General features: G+C 44.9%; 1 protein-coding gene across 3 annotated transcripts in view; it reads left to right on the forward strand.

Moving 5' to 3' along the window:
• The window catches only part of LOC143974744 (caM kinase-like vesicle-associated protein), a 197,895-nt gene that overhangs the window by 171,493 nt on the left and 3,219 nt on the right, over positions 1-23,183 (forward strand). For all 3 annotated transcript variants that reach the window (XM_077476446.1, XM_077476437.1, XM_077476456.1), the window contains 2 exons: positions 18,637-18,773; positions 23,080-23,158. In XM_077476446.1, coding sequence (XP_077332572.1) covers positions 18,637-18,773; positions 23,080-23,158 — 216 coding nt within the window. The remainder of the gene's footprint in view (positions 1-18,636; positions 18,774-23,079; positions 23,159-23,183) is intronic.

Raw genomic sequence — 23,183 nt, forward strand, 5'->3', positions numbered from 1 at the left:
ATGATTTCATGAATTTGGTGTAAAGGAACTGAAATGGCCTGCATAGAACCTTGACTTCAGCCCTACTGAACACCTTTGCTAATAACTGGAATGTCAATTACAAGCCAGGTTTTTTCATTTAACATCAGTACCTGACCTCACAAATGCAATATGGCAAACCCATATTAATGTCCGGGCTTTGGATTGGGACATTCAACAAGCTCTAATGCCTGGTTCACACCTATGCAGGTTGCAGTTTGCATATTCCAGGTGCATTTGCGTTTTTCAATACACATGTCTGATCTATTGAAGTCTATGGAACCAAAAAAACTGAAAAAAGTCCCAGGCCTTTCCATAAAATGCACAGATGTGAACATGACCCATAGGAAATCATGTTAAATGGACTGTAGTGTGTTTCTGCAAAACTGAAAATGCACTAAAAAATGCATAGGTGTGAACCAGGCCTTATAGTTTGATGGTCAGGTGTCCACAAAGGTCCACATAGTGTATTTAAAGTGTCAGTACGGCTTTATTCACACCTATGCATTTTTAGTGCTTTTTGCATTTTGCAGATTTGCACTACAGTCCATTTAACATGGTTTTCTATGCAACACGTTCTGTAGTGCAAATCTGCAAAATGCAAAAAGCACGAAAACTGCATAGGTGTGAATCAAGCCTTAGGCTGGGTTCTCACTATTGTGATCACAGACATTGCATGTGATTTGCACCTCATTGCTGTGCCGATCACATGTGATGTCTGTGCGATGCAAATTCAGCCATACAGATTGTATCGCATTCGGATCAAAATGGTGCAGGACCCTTTTTTTGGTGCGCACTGGAATCGGATGGGTGTTCACACTCATGCAATCCGATTCCTGCACCATTTCACAGTTCACACTGTGATCTGCGAACCGTCTTGAGGGTGTCATTAATTTTGTATTGACACTAGGGTTGCTACCTCATCCCTTTAAACCCGAACACATATGAATTACACAGGTTCTGAGACTAATTTAATGAAGTGTTTAATTACCACCTTAATCAGTCACAGAACCGGTGTTATTATGTTTTCGGTTTTAAAGGGATGAGGTGGTAACCCTAAATGACACCCGCAGCGGTTCTCATAGGGCAGTGTGAGGCTGGATTCACACCTATGCAGTTTTAGTGCTTTTTGCATTTTGCAGATTTGCACTACAGTCCATTTAACATGGTTTCCTATGGAACACGTTCCGTAGTGCAAATCTGCAAAATGCAAAAAGCACTAAAACTGCATAGGTGTGAATCCAGCCTGAACCACCAGCAAGTGATATTCAATGCGGGAACCCGCACAGGAATCATGGTGGTTCCTGCATAGCAATAGTGTGAATCCAGTCTAAGCCCCTGTACACACGGTCGGAGATTCTGCCAACCAAATCCGTCGGATTTTGTCCATCAGATTTAGTCTGACGGATTGTGTCCCAAACTGTTGCATACACACGGTCGGACTAAGTTGTCGAAAAATCCGATCTTTCAGCACATGATGACGTAATTTCATTACGATGGGACTAGATTCAGGCTAGTAGCCAAAAGCTTTGATGTAGGAATTTGATCTGAGCATGCGTGGCACTTGGTCCGATCAAAATTCTCTACACATGATCGGATTACGTCTGACCGGCCCAGTTGGTCGGGAAATATTTCCAACATGTTGGAAAATTGGGTCGGACGGAGATTCGGACGGAATCAGTCCGATGCATACCACACACAGTCGGATTATCTGACGACACGGTCCGATAAGACGCATTCCGACGGATTCTCCGACCGTGTGTACGCGGCTTTAGGCTGGATTCACACCTATGCATTTTTAGTGCTTTTTGCATTTTGCAGGTTTTCACTACAGTCCATTTAACATGGTTTCCTATGGAACACGTTCTGTTGCGCAAATCTGCAAAATGCAAAAAGCACTAAAAAACTGCATAGGTGTGAATCCAGCCTAAGTCATATACAAGCGAGTTTGATAATTCTGTAGACTCACTTCTATGTCATGTTTGCATAGAAGATACTGTACATTTGAAGGGTATGTGTTTATTATAACCACCTGGTGTACTTTAAGCGTTTTAATGAGGAAAGCTTCATCCCTTTAGAAGTAGTTAACCCTTAGGACTGGTTCACACCACAAAAACGCATTCCAGATCCATTCCGGATGTGTTTCTGCAAGTGCATTTTTAAATGCGTTTAACGTGTTTTTGGTGATATTTTGATGCATTTTCGGATGCATTACAGATGCTTTTTTTCTTCTTTTTTCCATTTTTTTCACTATACTGGGGCCCGGTGCTTTTTTGATGCATTTTTGAAGTGTTCCAGTGTATTTCAATGTGTTTTACCGTGTTTCAGTACAGTCCAGTGTAGTAAAAATGCAACATGTTCTACTTTTATTTCTGTAACTGGAACTCCCTGGAACTGACTGTACTGGTGTGAACTATGCCATTGGAAACCATATAACCTACTTTACATATGTTTTTGATGCAGAAAAAAAAAAAATGTGATGTGAACTGGCCCTTAGGAAGTCTCTTCCCAAAAATGAAATTCACATCACAAGGAAAGGTTAAAAAAATGTACTTAGTAAGCCAATCACACAAGCAGGAAATAATATTTCGGGAGGAGGGTTTCTGTGCGCCAGCAGTTTATAGAATGCCTCCAGATTGGCACATTTCACTAAAGTTTTTTTAACATGTTTAGAAAATTACAGCTACTGAATGAAAAGGAAAGGTAATTTTTAAGAACATAAAAAAATGGCCTGCGTAGCAATTTTATATGGTACTATATGTTATTTATTTATTTTTACGAAAGTGAAGTTCTCCTTTAAATGTTTCCTTCCTGTATATTTCATGGGGGCTGTCGTGTTATATACAGTTGTGCTCATAAGTTTACATACCCTGGCAGAATTTATATATATATTTATATATATTCTTGGCCATTTTTCAGAGAATATGAGTGATAACACAAAAACTTTTCTTTCACACTTGGTTAGTGTTTGGCGGAAGCTATTTATTATTAATCAACTGTTTTTACTCTTTTTAAATCATAATGACAACAGAAACTACCCAAATGATCCTGATCAAAAGTTTACACACCCCAGTTCTTAATACCGTGTATTGCCCCCTTTAGTATCAATGACAGCTTGAAGTCTTCTGTGGTATTTGTGGATGAGGCTCTTTATCTTCTCAGATAGTAAAGCTGCTCATTCCTCTTGGCAAAAAGCCTCCAGTTCCTGTAAATTATTGAGCTGTCTTGCATGAACTGTACATTTGAGATCTCCCCAGAGTGTCTCAATGATATTGAGGTCTGGAGACTGAGATGGCCACTCCAGAACCTTCACTTTATTCTGCTGTAGCCAATGACAGGTTGACTTGGCCTTGTGTTTTGGATCATTGTCATGTTGGAATGTCCAAGTACGTCCCATGCGAAGCTTCCTGGTTGATGAATGCATATGTTCCTCCCAGTGGCGTAACTAGAACCTTCAGGGCCCAGATGCAAGAAACCATGAAGGGCCCCCCTGAGAGGGTCCTTTACTCCGAGCTCGGTGGTGGAACAACAGAGCCCAGTTGCAAGTGGGTGGCTGCATGTAAAGGAACCAATTTCTCAATTTCCCGCCGCTTCTCCACCTCTCCCTCCCACAGGCGTTTAGCGGCTGCAGGAGTCATGTGGAGAGATGAGTTCCTCTATGCCAGTGTTTCTCAATCTTTTTCCAGTCAGGGCACCATTTAAGTACATCCCTAGCTGAATGGGGCTGAACTGCAACCACTCTGCAACTGTGTGTGTTGCATGCAGTTGCAGCATAGTGATGATGCATTTAAAGGGGTTGTAAACCCTTGTGTTTTTTCACCTTAATGCATCCTATGCATTAAGGTGAAAAAACATCTGGCAGTCACTGGAACCCCAGCCCCCCCCCCCGTTTTAATTACCTGAGCCTTGGAACTTCACCAGGTGGAGATGCGCTCTTCCTTTTCCCGGGGTTCTCGGCTCCTGATTGGATAGATTGAAAGCAGCTCAGCCATTGGCTCCCAATGGCTGGGGAAAAAATTGATTTGAATCTTGAATCAAGTTGAGAGGTCAAATCTATTCAAATTTTCAGAAAATCAATTTTTTTTTCACCAGGATTGGCGCTGACACCGCATTGGTCCTGAGGAGCTGTGGGCAGGAGTTTTTAGGTGAGGCCCCGGCTTCAGCCTAGTCCGCGAGGCCGGACCCGCGGACTAGGACGAAGCCGCGGCCTTGCCTAAAAACTCCTGCCAGCAGCTCCTCAGGACTGGCGCGGTGTCCATCAAAAAAAAAAACTTGATTCGAATTGTGCCATCAAACGCTGCCACTATGCCATCAGACGCTGCCACTTTGCCAAATGCTGCCACTGTGCCCATTTAACGCTGTCATTGTGCCCTCAAATGCTGCCACTGTGCCATCAATTGCAGCCACTGTGCCCATCAAACGCAGCCACTGCGCCAAACACTGCCACTGTGCCATCAATTGCAGCCATTGTACCATTAAACGCTGCCACTGTGCCATCAATTGCAGAAACTGTGCCAAACGCTGCCAGTGTGCCATCAAATGCTGCTAGTGTGCCCTTGAATGTCCCCAGTGTGCCCCCCGCCTGCTCGCCATCTACACACATGCACATACACATGCACACACATACATGCACACATACACACACATACTGTACATATACATACACACACACATGCACATACACACACACACATATAAATGCACACACACATACACATACATACATAAAGTCTTTTAAAAAACTACAGTGCTTTCTTTATCTTACCTCTTCCTGCCGGGGACTGCACTGTAGGGGGAGACAAAGAGCACACACTGTGCTTTCACTTTAGTTGTAATCAGTGTGATGACTCCGAGCTCCCCGCACAGTGCCGATTACAGTTCGGCATAAGATCGGGGAGCTCGGTCTCAGGCGCCCGCTCCTTGAGATATACAAGGAGGCCCTCAAGGGCCCCCTGCAGCACGGGGCCCGGTCGCCTTGGCGATCTCAGTGACCCCTATAATTCCGCCTTTGGTTCCTCCAGGAATTTTTGATAACATACTGCATTCATCTTGCCAACAATTTTGAGCAAATTTCCTGTGTCTTTGTAGTTCCCGCATCCCCAAAACATCAGAGATCCACCTCTGTACATTTCATCATAGGCCTTGTTGACTCCTCTCCAAATGTAACGTTTATGGTTGTGGCCAAAAAGCTAAATTTTGGTCTCATCAACCAAATGACTTTGTGCCAGAAGATTTAAGGCTTGTCTCTGTGCTGTTTGGCGTATTGTAAATGGGATACTTTGTGGCACTTGCGTAGTAATGGGTTTCTTCTGGCGACTCGACCATGCAGCCCATCTTTCTTCAAGTATCTCCTTATTGTGCATCTTGAAACAGCCACACCACATGTTTTCAGAGAGTCCTGTATTTCGTCTGAAGATATTTGTGGGTTTTTCTTTGCATCCTCAACAATTTTCCTGGCAGTCGTGGCCAGTGATGTAAGTAAGTCAGTTAAAATAAACGGAGTTACTTAATGCACTTACTTTAGCAGGTAACTGATTACTCTTCCCCTCATGGTAACGCCATTCCCATTACTTGGGTGGCGTTACCGCAATTACATCTACCGCCTGGGACTAGCGAGGGAAGTGAATGCCGCCACCTCCTTCTTCCTTCTTCTTTCAATGTTGACACGATGCTCTCTCCCACTGTAATGCCATGTGAGCGCTGCGCGATCACTTATATAGGAACGGGCGTGGTCACCGGGTGATGTCACACAGTGGCCCCGCCCCTTGTGATGTCAGGTCCCAAAGCATGCTGGGCTGCATCAACATGTCCCAAGGCATGCTGGGCTGCATCATGTCCCGAGGAATGCATCAACATGGGGAAAAGGTGCTTTGTGGTGGGGGTAGCCACCCCCCATGTTGAGGGCACGCGGCCTGGTACGGCTCAGGAGGGGGGCCGCGCGCTCGTCCCCACCCCCTTTCCTGACCGGCCGGGCTACGTGCTCAGATAAGGGTCTGCTGTGGATTTTGGGGAGACCCCAATGCCGTTTTTTCAGCGTAGGGGTTCCCCTTTAAATCCATACCAGGCGACAGGGCTTGTGATGTGTCATTCTCCACAATGGAGGCGGCGGCATTCACTTCCATCGCTAGTCCCGTCTATAGAATATGAAAAAAAAGTCAGTTACTTTGCTGAGTAACTAATTACTTTTTCAATGTAGTAACCAAGTTACTGACGCATTTACTTTTTGGGAGAAGTAATTTGTAACTTAACTAATTACTTTTTTCAAGTAAGATGACCAACACTGGTCGGATTGGTTTCAACAGAACCCCCCATTTTCCACTTCTTGATTAGAATTTGAACACTGTTGATTGGCATTCTCAATTCCTTGGATATCTTTTTATATCCATTTCCTGTTTTATACAGTTCAACGACCTTTTCCCGTAGATCCTTTGACAATTCTTTGCTTTCCCCATGACTCAGAATCCAGAAAGGTCAGTGCAGCACTGGATGAAAGATTCAAGGGTCTGCCAGGAGTCCAGAAACCCATTGACCTTTTATACACACACACACTAATTACAAGCAAACAGATCACAGGTGAAGATGGTTACCTTTAATAGCCATTCAAACCCCTTTGTGTCAACTTGTGTACATGTTATCAGGCCAAAATCTCCAGGGTATGTAAACTTTTGATCAGGGTCATTTGGGTAGTTTCTGTTGTCACTATGATTTAAAAAGAGTAAATACAGTCGATTGATAATAAATGGCTTCAGCCAAACACTAACCATGAGTGAAAGAAATGTTTTTGAGTTATCATTTATATTCTCTGAAAAATGGCCAAGAAATCATAAATTCTGCCAGGGTATGTAAATTTCTGAGCACAACTGTATTTGTAACCTGCTATTACAAATTACTGTATCAAAATCTCACTTTCTGCCATTCCCCCCTCAAAGATGTGAAGTAGTTCTTTGGGTTGCTGAAGCTTTGTTCACTTCACCTGTTACATTTGTAACCTAAGTGACTGTTCCGATATCATCTAATTAACGAATAGCTGTCTTCAGAAAAAGGGACAATTATACTGTATATGTGTTAAAAGCAATATGTGAAATGGCAAATTTCACACATTGCATATAAATATATATATATATATATTTATTAGGGGTGCGCATCTTCACTGGTCTCACAATTTAATTCAATTACGCCTATCTGGTCAACGATTCGATTCCGCGATGCATCACGATTACCAACGAGCTCCCACTTCCGCTTGGGCCGCCTAGGTGGCCCTTCCACCTTGCAATCTTCTGGGACACATCACAGTTCCCAAAAGATTGACTGGCTATGCAGGACAGCGCAGTGAGACATGCGCAACCAGCTGTGAAGCTGCAAGCTGTCACAGCCAGATGCCCACAGTAGTATTGCCAGCGCCGTGGACAGGCGGGGGAGAGAATGGAGGGTTTGGGTGGCCACGTCTCTGGACTGTGGGACAGGTGAGTGTCTTTTTATTAAAAGTCAGAAGATACACTTTTTTTGTAGCTGATGACTTTTAATAAACAAAAATTTAACTGGAACTCCGCTTTGAATTAAAAATAACCTCACTCCCTTAAAAAGTGCACTAATCTGGTGCACTACAGGTTACAGGCATTCACACACACTGCTGCTCTTCTGCTGGAAGGTCAGGAGGGATTACAATCCACATCTGACAAACATCCCTGTGAAGTTCCCTATACTGTCTCTGTGCTGACCAGTGGAGGTGGTGCTCAAAAATTTTTTTGGGGGGGGGGAGCAAAATATTGAACCTCCCTCATCAAATGCAGCCACTGTGCCCATAAAATGGAGCAACTGTGCCCATCAAATGCAGCCACTTGTGCCCGTCAAACGCAGCCACTTGTGCCCGTCAAATGCAGCCAATTGTGTCCATCAAATGCAGCCATCTGTGCCCATTAAATGCAGCCATCACTTCATTAACCCCCCAGAATGCAAGGGCCTGCATTCACTGCTGCATCAACCATATTGCACTGGTGCTGACAGTTCCTTGGCATTCCTGTTAGCACCTTCCAGCACACTAGGAGTTAACAGTGGACTGTGCAAAGGGAAACCCAGCAGCAAAGTAGAGTACAAACACATTTGTACTCTACTTACTGATGTTAAAATGACTTTGTTTTAATAAATGCCGTATTACAATGAATGATGTGCCCCTTTGTATGTGCTTTTTTTTAAAAAAAAATTCACTTCATACCGAATTTCACAGTACAATACATGTGACTGCCCGGCCCGCCTCTCTCCGCTCTTCTCTCACGTCTCTCCTGAGTAGGAATGAGCCGAACACCCCCCGGTTCGGTTCGCACCAGAACTTTCGAACGGACCCCAAATTTGTACGAACGTTAAAACCCCATTGAAGTCTATGGGACTCGAACGTTCGAAATTAAAAGTGCTAATTTTAACGGCTAATATGCAAGATACTGTCCTAAAAAGGGTTTGGGGACCTGGCTCCTGCCCCAGGGGACATGGGTCAATGCAAAAAAAAGTTTTAAAAACTGCCATTTTGACGGGAGCCCTGATTTTAATAACGATTAAAGTGAAAAAAAAAAGTGAAATATTCCTTTAACCAGTAGAGATCCGCGCTATAGCCAAATGATGGCTACAGAGCGGACCTCCTTTGCCGGGACTACGTCTATTGACGTCGTCCTGTGCACGAGCGGCCTGCGCGCCCCCTGAGGGGCGCGTGCAGCGCGCTCTGTGGTCGGCGAGTCTATGAGACTCGCCTGATCACGGATCCGAGCAAGGGGTCGATCCCGACCTCCTTACCACGTGATCAGCTGTCAGCCAATGACAGCTGATCATGTGATACAAAGGAGCCGGTAATCGGCTATTATTCCTCCTCACACTGACAGCGCGAGGAGAAAAAAAAAAGAGCCGATCACCGGCGGCCGTGATCGGGACATCAGTCCCGATCACGGCCAGCCCTGCCAGTGCCCACCTTTCCCCTGCCAGTGCCACCTCATTAATAAATAAGTGCCCCCCGTCAGTGCCACCCAGCAGTGCCCATAGTGCCACCCAGCAGTGCCCACAGTGCCACCCATCAGTGCCCACAGTGCCACCCATCAGTGCCCACAATCTGCCTCAACAACGGTGCTGCACCCCAGTGCCACATATCCGTGCCCATCAGTGTCATCTACCAGTGCCCATCAGTGCCGCCCATCAGTGCCCAGCAGTGCCACCTATCAGAGCCACCTATCAGTGCCACCTATCAGTGCCCATCAGTCCCATCTATCAGTGGTACCTATAAGTGCCCCTTAGTGCCACCCATCCGTGCCACCCATCCATGCCATCTTATCTGTGCCCATCTATGCCCATCAGTGCCTCCTTATCTGTGCCCATCAGTACTACCTTATCTGTGCCTATCGGTGCCCCCTTATCTGTGCCTATTATTGCCGCCTTAACTATGCCTATCAGTGCCCACCAGTGCAGCCTATCAGTGCCACCTCATCAGCGCACTTCAATGAAGGAGAAAAATGACCTGTTTGCAAAATTTTATAACAAACTATTAAACATGATTTATTTTATTTTATTATTTTGCATCTTTTTTTGTTTGTTTAGCAAAAAATAAAACTCCCAGCTGTAATTAAATACCACCAAAATAAAGCTCTATTTGTGGGAAAAAAATGATAAAAATGTCATTTGGATACAGTGTTGTATGCCCGCGCAATTGTCATTCAAAGTGCATCAGCTCTGAAAGCTGAAAATTGGTCTGGGCAGGAGGGGGGGTTTAAGTGCCCAGTAAGCAAGTGGTTAAATATCATGCCTGGGGGGTGTCTATAATATGCCTGTGAAGTGCCACGTGTTTCCCGTGTTTAGAACAGTCCCTGCACAAAATTACATTTAACGGAAATAACGTCATTTAAAACTGCTTGCGGTTTTGATGTTATATCTGGTTCCTGCAATATGGTTGAAAATCATTGATAAAAATGGCATGGGTAGCCCTCCCTGCCCATTACCAGCCCCTTTGGGTCTTGTACGGATATTAAGGGGAACCCCGTACCCATATTAAAAAAATGAAATACGTGTGGCCCCCAGGCCCTATATACTCAGAACAGCAGTATACAGGCGGTGCAAACAAGACAGGGACTGTGTAGATTTGTTGTGTTAAGTTGAATCTGTTTGTAATTTTCAACTGGTACATTTTTAAAGTGTAGCTCCAGTCAAAAAAACTATTTTTAAGCTTTTTGGAAAACATAGGGAAGGGTTATCACCCCTGTATAATTTGTTTTGCCGTCCATCTTTTTTCATCTCACTTGCTGTTGTCTCTTTCCGTTTGCAAGTAGGAGATGTTTGTAAGTTGGATGTTTGAAAGTAGGGGCCTGCCCTATATGCTCTGCAGAAATGCCGGAACAAGGTGTTGGTTTTGCCACAACATTGTAAGCCCTCAAAGTGACTCTTGGTGGGGGCTGGAGCGCCCTGCTGTGAACGATTATATCAAGAATTGTAATTACATGCCATTGTTGAACAGTGGTAGAAAAATTGACCTTTGGTGGTTGTGGTGCTGGTGCCACAACACTATAAGTCCTCACAGTTACTCTGGGTGGGCACAGGAACGGGCTCTCCTGTGAAATATTATATCAAGAATTGTAATTACATGTCCCTGTTAAACAGGGGCAGAAAAATTGGGCTGCTGGCACTGGTGCTGGTGCCACGACACTGCAACCCCTCCCATATACTCTAGTTTTAGTGCAGGAATTAGCCCTGCTGCAAAGCATTGCATCAAAAATTGTAATTAAACGCCCCTGTTAAACAGGGGCAGAAAAATTGGGCTGCTGGCACTGGTGCTGGTGCCACGACACTGCAACCTCTCCCATATACTCTAGTTTTAGTGCAGGAATTAATTGGTAATTAAACGCCCCTTTTAAACAGGGGTAGAAAAATTGGGCTGATGGCATCACCCAGAACCAAAAATGTTCTTCCAACATATCAGCGGAGGTGGAAGAGGATAGACAATCAACATAACAGGACAGTCACTCAGCATCAGCATAGGCAGTCTTGAAGGGATGTGATATTTCAAAAAAAATTATTCGGTTACATCAGCTTCAGGTGCTTGGTAGCTGTGGGTGATCCAAGACTGATTCATCTTGATGAAGGTCAGTCGATCAACTGATTCGGTGGACAGGCGCACCCTGTGATCGGTAACAAAGCCACCAGCAGCACTGAAGGTGCGTTCCGAAAGAACGCTGGATGCAGGACAGGCCAGTAGCTCAATTGCATACTGTGCAAGCTCTGGCCAGTGATCCATCCTCAAGACCCAGTAAGCCAGAGGATTTTCGGTGGGAAAGGTGTCCAAGTCTGACCTTGCCCCTAGGTATTCCTGCACCATGTAAATCAGATGCTGGCGATGGTTGCTGGAACCGATCATACCTTGGGGCTGCGCACTAAAAAAATTGTCTGAAAACATCGGTCAGACGGCCACCTTCTCCACCGCTCCTTCTGACCGATGCCTCAGCAACACGTTGTCCAGGACCAGGAGTTTGTAACCTCCCAGTCATTGGGAACGCGTTGCACAGACCTTTCTGCAAGGCCTCCCGAAGATGTCTCATCCTCTCTGCTCCCTCTGCGACGGCAAGATAAGGTCGGCAACATTACTCTTGTACCGTGGATCAAGGAGAGTGGCCAGCCAGTAATGGTCCCTCTCCTTGATCCGAAGAATACGAGGATCCTTCCGCAGGCTTTGCAGGATCAGGGAGGCCATGCAGCGTAGGTTAGCTGAGGCATTCGGTCCAGAGTCCTCTGGGTTACTAAGGACGTTGAGTTTCACCTGGTGGGCATGTCACATATAAGGCGGTTCTTGGGCAGGTTCAACTCCTTTTGGAGCTCAGCCAGCCTTGCACAGGCATTAAATGATCGGCGGAAATGCATACAGACTTTCCTGGCCTGCTTCAGGACATACTGTAAGCTCGGGTACCTGCCCAAGAACCGCTGAACCACCAGGTTAAGGACATGAGCTACACAGGGCACATGGGTCAGTTGTCCCTGTCGAGGGCGGAGAGGAGGTTGGTGCCATTGTCGCAAACCACCATTCCTGGCTTAAGCTGGCGTGGCGTCAACCACCTCTCGGCCTGCCCCTGCAGAACTGACAAAACATCCGCCCCAGTGTGGCTCCTGTCCCCCAAACAAACCAGCGCAAGCACGGCATGGCATCGTTTTCCCTGCGTGCTTGCGTAGCCCCTGGAATGCCTACGGAGCACCGCTGGTTCTGAGGACAGAGCACTGGAAGAGGCCATGGAGGAAGAAGAAGAGGAGGGGGTGGAGGAGAGAGGTGTGTCACAACCAATAGTAGCATTTTGGAGGCGTGGTGGCGGAACAACCTCCAACACTACTGCACCTTGTCCTGCATCCTTTCCAGCTGCCAGAAGAGTGACCCAATGGGCCGTAAAAGACAGGTAATGTCCCTGTCCATGCCTGCTGTACCATGAGTCAGCGGTAATATGCACCTTACCACTGACCGCCCTGTCCAGCGAGGCAAGGACATTGCCTTCCACATGCCGGTAGAGAGCCGAATCGCCTTCCGTGAGAAAAAGTGGCGTTTGGGGACCTGCCACTGAGGAACCGCACATTGTACAAACTCACGGAAGGGGGCCGAGTCTACCAACTGAAAAGGCAGCAGTTGAAGTGCAAGCAATTTAGCCAAGCTAGCATTCAACCGCTGGGCATGTGGATGGCTGGGAGTGAACTTCTTTCACCGGTCCAGCAGCTGGGGCAGGGACATTTGCCTGCTATAATCGGACATGGGTGTACTGCTAGCAGAGTGCCCGGAAGCACTTGCCTGTGACACACCTAATTCTACACCTTCATTCCTCTCAGAGCAGGTTTCAGAGAGGACTGAAGGTCTAGTGGGGTTGGAGATGCCAGCTGATGAGGAGCAAGGAGAGGTCTGCTTTGTTCTTTGGTGTGGGTCTTTGAGGTACGCTTGCCAACGAGCTGCATGGCAGGTCAACATATGTCTGGTCAAGCATGTGGTGCCCAAGCGGCTGATGTTTTGGCCACGCGAGATACGCTTGAGACATATGTTGCAAATAGCAGCGGTGCGATCTGATGCACTCGTCTCAAAAAAGGCCCACACCAAAGAACTTTTAGAATAACACGCAGAGGCAGCGCCCTGCACAGGCGGAGCTCTGCGGTGTGATTCAGTCGGTGTGCTGCCCCTAAGCTGGCCCCCGGAGGGCATCCTGCCTCGTTGGACATGTGCCTCCTCCTCCTCCTCCTCTCTCCTACCAGGCACCCACGTGGAGTCAGTGCCCTCATCATCCCCTCCCTCTTCATCGCTGGAGCAAACCTGGCAGTATGCTGCAGCTTGTGGAACATGACTGCCAGATTGCTGTCCTTCTTGAGCATCCCCTTTCTCTGCATTCACGCTACTGCCTTCCTCTAGCTGGGTATCATCATCAGAGCCTACAAAACACTGGGCATCCTCCTGGAGCATGTACCCAACACTGTGCTCAAAGAGTTCAGGAGACTCCTCAGGAGGACGTGGTGGGTCTAGGGAAGGAGTCACTGATGATGACGACATTGAGAGGAGAGAAGACGATGCGTTGGCAGCTGCTTTGCTAGTACCCTGAGCCTGGGTGAGAGAGGATGAGGAGAATGAAGAGGGCTTGGTCATCCACTCTACCAAGTCATTGGCATGTTGCGGCTCAACATGTCCAGCTGCTGAAAAGAAGGACAAGCGTGTCCCATGGCCACGTGCTGATGATGACGATGCACTGCGTCCACGACCAGCACTGTTGTCTCTAGACACAGAGCCTGCTTGCCCTCTTTTATTGGCTCGGGCCTGTCTGCCTCTCCTTGCTGGCCTTCCAGACATGGTAATGGCCTGAAGGGAGTTGGGAAAACCAACAATTGGGTAGTGTATATTGTGCTGGAGGCACACACAACATCCACTAACTCCTGCAGATGGCAGATGGCTCAATTAGAGAAGAGCTATGTAGGTGGATATAGCGGTGTATACTGGGTTCAGAGCACGCAGACAGCACGCACAATCTCCTACCACTGACTGCAAGCTCTATTTAAAACGAGCAAGATAGCTAGCTATATAGGTGGATATAGCGGTGTATACTGGGTTCAGAGCACGCACAATCTCCTAGCACTGACTGCAAGCTCTATTTAAAACGAGCAAGATAGCTAGCTATATAGATGGATATAGCGGTGTATACTGAGTTCAGAGCACGCAGACAGCACGCACAATCTCCTAGCACTGACTGCAAGCTCTATTTAAAACGAGCAAGATAGCTAGCTAAATAGATGGATATAGCGGTGTATACTGGGTTCAGAGTACGCAGAATCTCCTACCACTGACTGCAAGCTCTATTTAAAACGAGCAAGATAGCTAGCTATATAGATGGATATAGTGGTGTATACTGGGTTCAGAGCACGCACAATCTCCTACCACTGACTGCAAGCTCTATTTAAAACGAGCAAGATAGCTAGCTATATAGATGGATATAGCTGTGTATACTGGGTTCAGAGCACGCAGACAGCACGCACAATCTCCTACCACTGACTGCAAGCTCTATTTAAAACGAGCAAGATAGCTAGCTATATAGATGGATATAGCAGTGTATACTGGGTTCAGAGCACGCAGACAGCACGCACAATCTCCTACCACTGACTGCAAGCTCTATTTAAAACGAGCAAGATAGTTAGCTATATAGGTTGATATAGCGGTGTATACTGGGTTCAGAGCACGCAGACAGCACGCACAATCTCCTACCACTGACTGCAAGCTCTATTTAAAACGAGCAAGATAGCTAGCTATATAGATGGATATAGCGGTGTATACTGAGTTCAGAGCACGCAGACAGCACGCACAATCTCCTACCACTGACTGCAAGCTCTATTTAAAACGAGCAAGATAGCTAGCTAAATAGATGGATATAGCGGTGTATACTGGGTTCAGAGCACGCAGACAGCACGCACAATCTCCTACCACTGACTGCAAGCTCTATTTAAAATGAGCAAGATAGCTAGCTATATAGATGGATATAGTGGTGTATACTGGGTTCAGAGCACGCAGACAGCACGCACAATCTCCTACCACTGACTGCCAGCTCTATTTAAAACGAGCAAGATAGCTAGCTATATAGGTGGATATAGCGGTGTATACTGGGTTCAGAGCACGCAGACAGCACGCACAATCTCCTACCACTGACTGCAAGCTCTATTTAAAACGAGAAAGATAGTTAGCTATATAGATGGATATAGCGGTGTATACTGGGTTCAGAGCACGCAGACAGCACGCACAATCTCCTACCACTGACTGCAAGCTCCATTTAAAACGAGAAAGATAGTTAGCTATATAGATGGATATAGCGGTGTATACTGGGTTCAGAGCACGCAGACAGCACGCACAATCTCCTACCAACCGACTGCAAGCTCTATTTAAAACGAGCAAGATAGCTAGCTACAGTGCCTTGGGAAAGTATTCGGCCCCCTTGAACTTTTCAACCTTTTGCCACATTTCAGGCTTCAAACATAAAGATATAAAATTTGAATTTTTTGTGAAGAATCACCAACAAGTGGGACACAATTGTGAAGTGGAACGAAATCTATTGGATTTTGAAACTTTTTTAACTAATAAAAAAATGAAAAGTGGGGCGTGCAAAATTATTCGGCCCCCTTGCGTTAATACTTTGTAGAGCCACCTTTTCCTGCGATTACAGCTGCAAGTCGCTTGGGGTATGTCTCTATCAGTTTTGCACATCGAGAGACTGAAATTCTTGCCCATTCTTCCTTGCAAAACAGCTTGAGCTCAGTGAGGTTGGATGGAGAGAGTTTGTGAACAGCAGTTTTCAGCTCTTTCCACAGATTCTCGATTGGATTCAGGTCTGGACTTTGACTTGGCCATTCTAACACCTGGATACGTTTATTTGTGAACCATTCCTTTGTAGATTTTGCTGTATGTTTGGGATCATTGATCATGGAAGATAAATCTCTGTCCCAGTTTCAGGTCTTTTGCAGACTCCAACAGGTTTTCATCCAGAATGGTCCTGTATTTGGCTGCATCCATCTTCCCCTCAATTTTAACCATCTTTCCTGTCCCTGCTGAAAAAAAGCAGGCCCAAACCATGATGCTGCCACCACCATGTTTGACAGTGGGGATGGTGTGTTGAGGGTGATGAGCTGTGTTGCTTTTACGCCAAACATATCGTTTTGCATTGTGGGCAAAAAGTTCGATTTTGGTTTCATCTGACCAGAGCACCTTCTTCCACATGTTTGGTGTGTCTCCCAGGTGGCTTGTGGCAAACTTTAGATGAGACTTTTTATGGATATCTTTGAGAAATGGCTTTCTTCTTGCCACTCTTCCATAAAGGCCAGATTTGTGCAGTGTACGACTGATTGTTGTCCTATGGACAGACTCTCCCACCTCAGCTGTAGTTCTCTGCAGTTCATCCAGAGTGATCATGGGCCTCTTGGCTGCATCACTGATCAGTCTTCTCCTTGTCTGAGCTGAAAGTTTAGAGGGACGGCCAGGTCTTGGTAGATTTGCAGTGGTCAGATACTCCTTCCATTTCAAAATGATCGCTTGCACAGTGCTCCTTGGGATGTTTAAAGCTTGGGAAATCTTTTTGTATCCTTATCCGGCTTTAAACTTCTCCACAACAGTATTACGGACCTGCCTGGTGTGTTCCTTGGTCTTCATGATGCTCTCTGCGCTTTCAACAGAACCCTGAGACTATCACAGAGCAGGTGCATTTATACAGAGACTTGATTACACACAGGTGGATTCTATTTATCACCATCAGTCATTTAGGACAACATTGGATCATTCAGAGATCCTCGCTGAACTTCTGGAGTGAGTTTGCTGCACTGAAAGTAAAGGGGCCGAATAATTTTGCACGCACCACTTTTCAGTTTTTTATTTGCTAAAAAAGTTTAAAATATCCAATAGATTTCGTTCCACTTCACAATTGTGTCCCACTTGTTGGTGATTCTTCACAAAAAATTAAAATTTTATATCTTTATGTTTGAAGCCTGAAATGTGGCAAAAGGTTGAAAAGTTCAAGGGGGCCGAATACTTTTGCAAGGCACTGTATATACTGTATATACACTATATTGCCAAAAGTATTGGGACACCTGCCTTTACAAGCACATGAACTTTAATGGCATCCCAGTCTTAGTCTGTAGGGTTCAACATTGAGTTGGCCCACCCTTTACAGCTATAACAGCTTCAACTCTTCTGGGAAGGCTGTCCACAAGGTTTAGGAGTGTGTCTATGAGAATGTTTGACCATTCTTCCAGAAGCACATTTGTGAGGTCAGGCACTGATGTTGGATGAGAAGGCCTGGCTCTCAGTCTCTGCTCTACTTCATCCCAAAAGGTGTTTTATCGGGTTGAGGTCAGGACTCTGTGCAGGCCAGTCAAGTTCCTCCACCCCAAACTCGCTCATCTATGTCTTTATGGACCTTGCTTTGTGCATTGGTCCAAATCATTTAGTGGAGGGGAATTTATGGTGTGGCGTTGTTTTTAAGGGGTTGGGCTTGGCCCCTTAGTTCCATGCAGGGAACTCTTAAGGCGTCAGCATATATTTTGGACAATTTCATGCTCCCTACTTTGTGGGAACAGTTTGGGGATGGTCCCTTCTGTTCTAACATGACTGCACACTTGTGCACAAAGAAAGGTCCATAAAGACATGGATGAGCGAGTTTGGGGTGGAGGAATTTGATTGGGCTGCACAGTCCTGACCTCAACCCGATAGAACACCTCTGGGATAAATTAAAGCGGAGACTGAGAGCCAGACCTACTTATCCACATCAGTGCCTGACCTCACAAATGCACTTCTGGAAGAATGGCCAAACATTCCCATAGACACACTCCTAAACCTTGTGGACAGCCTTCCCAGAAGAGTTGAAGCTGTTATAGCTGCATGGGTGGGCCAACGCAATATTGAACCCTACGGACTAAACACTCATACACACAGGTACGATTGTTGGCAGGGGATTGTCTGTTGACAGACTGTTGTCCTAAAATGTGACTGTTAGTACGCTCCTTTTGACAATTGTTGTCCAACTTTCAGCCAACAAATGTTGGATGACAGGCTAGTAAATTTTCGGCGAACAACGGTTTGACGTCAGATTTTCATATGGTCTGTACACAAATCTGTCACACAAAAGTCGAAAGTACAAACAGGCATGCTTGGAATCAATGCTCGCCAAACCCGAAATTAGCAGAAGGGGTCTAAAGGGTGGCGCTCAAGTGCTGAAATTCCTCGTAGTACGTCACTACATTCGTGTTTGTTGCATGACAATTGTGTACCGTTAATATGCAAGACAAGATCCTGGCACGCCTCCTTTTGACAAAAATCAGAAGCTCGGTTGGCCAACAATCGTACCGTGTGTACGAGGCTTAAGACTGGGATGCCATTTAAATTCATGTGCCTGTAAAGGCAGGCGTCCCAATACTTTTGGCAATATAATGTATGTTTCTATTGGTTTTGAATATTTTTTAAATCGCATAATTTTTTATTAGGTTTTTTTCTCATGTACAACAAAAACACATTACAACATAAAACATTTGCATAAAATACCCAATTTTTAACAAAAAAATAATATATTTTTTTTATATTTTAATAATAATATACCTTTAATCTTGTCCTTCTAGCCTTTCTGGGAACCCTCCATTCTATGATGAGAATGAGGAAGAGGACAGCGAAAGTCACAACAGGAAAATTTTCCGTAAAATTCTGGCTGCCGAATATGAGTTTGATTCTCCCTACTGGGATGTAATTTCAGCATCAGGTATGTTATCTCTGTACTACTACAAATGCCAATGCAGATCATTATCTCTATATTGATATTGCTCCCGGGCTCCTCCTGTATTCCAGTGAACAGGCTGTCCTAATCAGTGAATAATTCCAGAGACAATCAGTATGGCTCCTGCTGCAGGGAAAGTAATAGCTTTGTTTTATTCTCTCTTTTGTGGATTGAGCTAGGTAAAGGTTAGTGATAGAGATGATTCAAAGGTTTTGAATATGGTTAGGTTTAGAGTAAGTCTGTCACTAGATATAGTGTTACAGTCTTGGCAAGGGTGCTTATTTTTGGCAGGGCTTTTTTTCAGCGGGAATGCGGGGGAATGCAGTTCCAGCATCTCCAGCACTGAATGTATGTAATAGCGTGGGGTGTGCTGGAGGGTCTATTGATGTTGGCTGCTGGGGGATCTATTGTCACTGGTGGGGATCTGATTTTGTGTGAGGGTCTATTGTTGCTAATGGGGAATCTGCTGTTGGTGGGGGGGGGGGGTCTTATGTTGCTGGAAGGGATCTACTGTTGAGAGAGAGGTCTATTTTTACTGGCTGCTGGGAGATCTGTTGTTGCTGCTGGGAGGGAGGGGGTCTAATGTTGCTTGGGTGGATATTTTGGTAAAGGGAATCTATTGTTGTTGGGGTGGAGTCCATTGTTGCTGGGGTAGTCTATTATTGTGTGGGGATCTGCTGAGATTCTATTGTTGCTGGCTGCAGGGGAACTATTTTACTGTTTTTCTTTTTATCATCAACATGGCCCATACAAATGATTTAGCACCACAAAATGATACTTGGTTCTGAATTCTCTAAAAGGGGCAGTACTGGTAGGTGGGTAGGGGGTGGAATCAAGTGACGGTGGTCAGAGGTGGGTAGGGGGCAGAGACAAGGGGTGACTCAGATGGGGGGAGTTCCTGCACCTATACTCCGAGAAAAAAAGCCCTGATTATTGGACACTGTGAGCTGCCCACACAGGATCCTCTAAAATGCCTGATACTTTTCTGCTTGTAGAACATGCCATCTCTTTAGTTAATGACAAGCTCAATTCAAGAGTATGGTTACTGATTCTTGGGAAATGATTTGGGGACAAATTGAAAAAAAAAGCCTTCACATTTTTATTTTTTATTTCCTGACATGATAATAATGAATATAGTAGAATGAATTTGGATATGATTCATAGATACAAGTGTGCAAATATGCAAACCATCATTGTTTGAAAAAAAACATAGATATGGGTCTGAGCATGAAGCTGTGAATGATGTCTTGTTGGCCAGGACACGTCTAGAGTTAACAGAAAGTCCTGGCATATCAGTACCAGTGTTAACTTGGCCAACATTTGCAAAGCTAAGGCCTCATGTACGCTGCTGCTGGTAAATGGACGTTTAGGAGCACATGGGCATTTTTTTCAACTGCTCCTGAACTCTCCTCTATGTTATTGTATCAGTACTTGTACACAGGTTCGTTTAACTGTTAGCCGACCAGCCGCCACACTTGTACTGCGGCAGCATGGCTCGGCTGCGCGAAACGCCATTATGCTACATCGGTGGCACCCCCCGCTCGCTCCCGGAGCCGATGCGAGTGCCCGGTGGTCTCGATCACTGTCGGGCTCCCGCGATCGCTTGGAAGACCGGGAGCTGTGTATGAACAAACGATCTGTCAGTTCACACACAGAGTGTCCCAAGCCCCCTTCAGTTAGAACACTCCCTAGGATACATATTAACCCCTTCACTGCCCCCTAGACATTTTTACAATAATCAATGCAATTTTAATCACACTGTTTGCTGTATTAATGCCAATGGTCCCAAAAATGTGTAAAAATTGTCCGACGTGCCCGCCATAATGTCACAGTCATGATAAAAATCGATTATCACCACCCTTACTAGTTAAAAAAAAAATATTAATAAAAATGCCATAAAACTATCCCCTATTTTGTAGACATTATAACTTTTGCGCGAACCAACCAATACACGCTTATTGTGATTTTTTTTTACCAAAAATATGTAGAAGAATACATATCAGCCTAACCCCGAGGAAAAAAAATGTTTTATTATAGCAAAAAGTTAAAAATAAAGCGTTTTTTTTCAAAATTGTCGCTCTTTTCTTGTTTATAGCACAAAAATTAAAAAACGTAGAGGTAATCAAATACTACCAAAAGAAAGTTCTATTTGTGGGATAAAAAAGGAAGTCAATTTTGTTTGGGAGCTACGTCGCACGACTGCGCAATTGTCAGTTTAAGAAACGCAGTGCCGAATCGCAAAAAATGGTCTGATCTTTGGCCAGTCAAATGGTCCAGGGCTTAAGCGGTTATAGTCGTTTCTAGCCAGTTGCGTTTAGAGGCTTTTTTTGGAACCCAACAAAAATGCGTTCAGAAGCTGAGTTTAGAGGCATTTTTTCGTTTACAGGCATTCTTCATTTTTGGTTATTTTGAAAAAAAAAAAACCACGGCTAAACATGACTAAATGCAGCATGTAAATGCGGGTAAATGGCTTTTTTTAGATGCCGGTTTCTAGCTGTCAAGTTAAATCGTTCAGGAGAGGTTGAACAACGTTCCGTGTACATGAAGCCTAAGAGAATCAGTCACTGTATAATGTCTTAGTTTGCAAATTGCAGAATAGCCAGTTGGGCCTGCAACATTATTTGCTATTTGTACTGTACTTTCTAATGTGTTTAATAATATAGCGTAGTGATTGTGCACCAAGAATGCAGATTGCAGTCTAACCTATAGTTAGCCTCTAGAGAGGCCAAATGATCAGTGAGGTTGAGCTATAATAACAATTTAATCTGTAATTTGAACCTAATCTGTATGAACTATAATCATGAGTTTATGGCCTGATTAGTAAAGTGTAAAAACATCTGAGGCCGCGTACACACAGGCGGACTATCCATCCAACTAAGTCCGTCAGACAATCCGACAGACAGTCCGTCCTACTTTTGAATGAACGGACTTGACCACACACGGCGAACAGACAGTCCGCTGAAAGCTTGCGCGATGACATGTACGGCACGTACGACGGGACTAGAAATTTGACGTCCAATACACTGCAATGCAACCTTCGGCCGTGTAAATCCTTTCTGAGCATGCGCCATACTTAGTCCGTCGAACTAGCCTACTCACGAGCGGACTGTCCGCTGAAACCAAGTTTGGACGGACAATATTACGGAAATTCCGAAAGACTTAGTCCGCCAGACTGTCCGCTGAAAAAGTCCGCTGAAGCCCACACACGAGCGGATGGTCCGCTGAAACATGTTTCAGCGGACTAAGTTGGACGGACAATCCTCTCGTGTGTACGCGGCCTAACACTTCGAAGTTTCATTTATAAAAAAAGAAGAAAAAAAAACAGAACATATTTCCCTGTTAGGCCTCACATACATGGCTGCTGGTAAATGGACGTTCAGAGGCAGTTGAATGCTTTTTTTCAGCTGCCCCTGAACTCATCCAATCTTATCTTATGTGTACATGTACACAGGTTTGTTTAATATCCTTTTTAGGCAGTTGCGTTTAGAGGCTTTTCTTTGAAGGCAAAAAAATTTGTTTGGATGCCAAAGTTTCCGACGTTTCAGGAGCCAAACGCGGCTAAACACATTACCGTTAGAAGCGTTTTTAAAAGGTGCCCTATGTTTTTTAAATTACAAAACTTAAAAACGATAGCAAATGATGAAAGACCACAAAAAAAAATATTTTGCAATGCTTCATAGACCATTTATATATCCCTAATAAGCCCATGATCCAATCCAATACACCACTAGCATTTATATATCCCTAATAAGCCCATGATCCAATCCAATACACCACTAGCATTGCTGTTAGCCAAAGTAGAATTGTAATTTGACCTATATGTTAGATTTGAACCAGATCACCCCAACATTGAGCTTGACCCTGACTTGATTAAACATGGTTGCATATAATTAAATTTCTGGCTTTTTTAATTTCCTCACATATGCCCATTATGTGATCCATAGTAAAAGCACCGAAATTGAGGTAGATACAAGTGCACTGCTGCTCTCTTAGCTGCTGTTGCTCACTCTGGTCTCACAGAATGGCTGAAATTGTTAAATAATACTGTTTTTTGTGCTTTGGGAGGGTCTTATGATGTTATCTTAAATAAACAATCCTAGATGCGAACATGGCAAAATGCTGCTAAACGTGGCATGCAAACGCGGCTGAATGGGAGTTTTTAAAGGCCAGTTACAAGCTGTCAAAAAAAATTGCTCAGAAGAGGTTGCCTCAGCGTCCCGTGTACATTAGGCCTAATGGATTCAACATCTAATCTTCACATGACAGTTTGTTCATGTGTTTTTTCTTCTAGCAAAAGATCTTGTTTCCCGTTTGATGGAGATGGACCAGGAACAGAGAATCACAGCACAGGAAGCATTGGGACATATATGGTAAGTTCTCAGAATTCAGTTCTGC

The sequence above is a fragment of the Lithobates pipiens genome, unplaced genomic scaffold (genome assembly GCF_037356315.1).
Source record: "Lithobates pipiens isolate NorthernLeopardFrog02 unplaced genomic scaffold, aLitPip1_a1.2 Scaffold_1, whole genome shotgun sequence".
Lineage (NCBI taxonomy): Eukaryota > Metazoa > Chordata > Amphibia > Anura > Ranidae > Lithobates > Lithobates pipiens.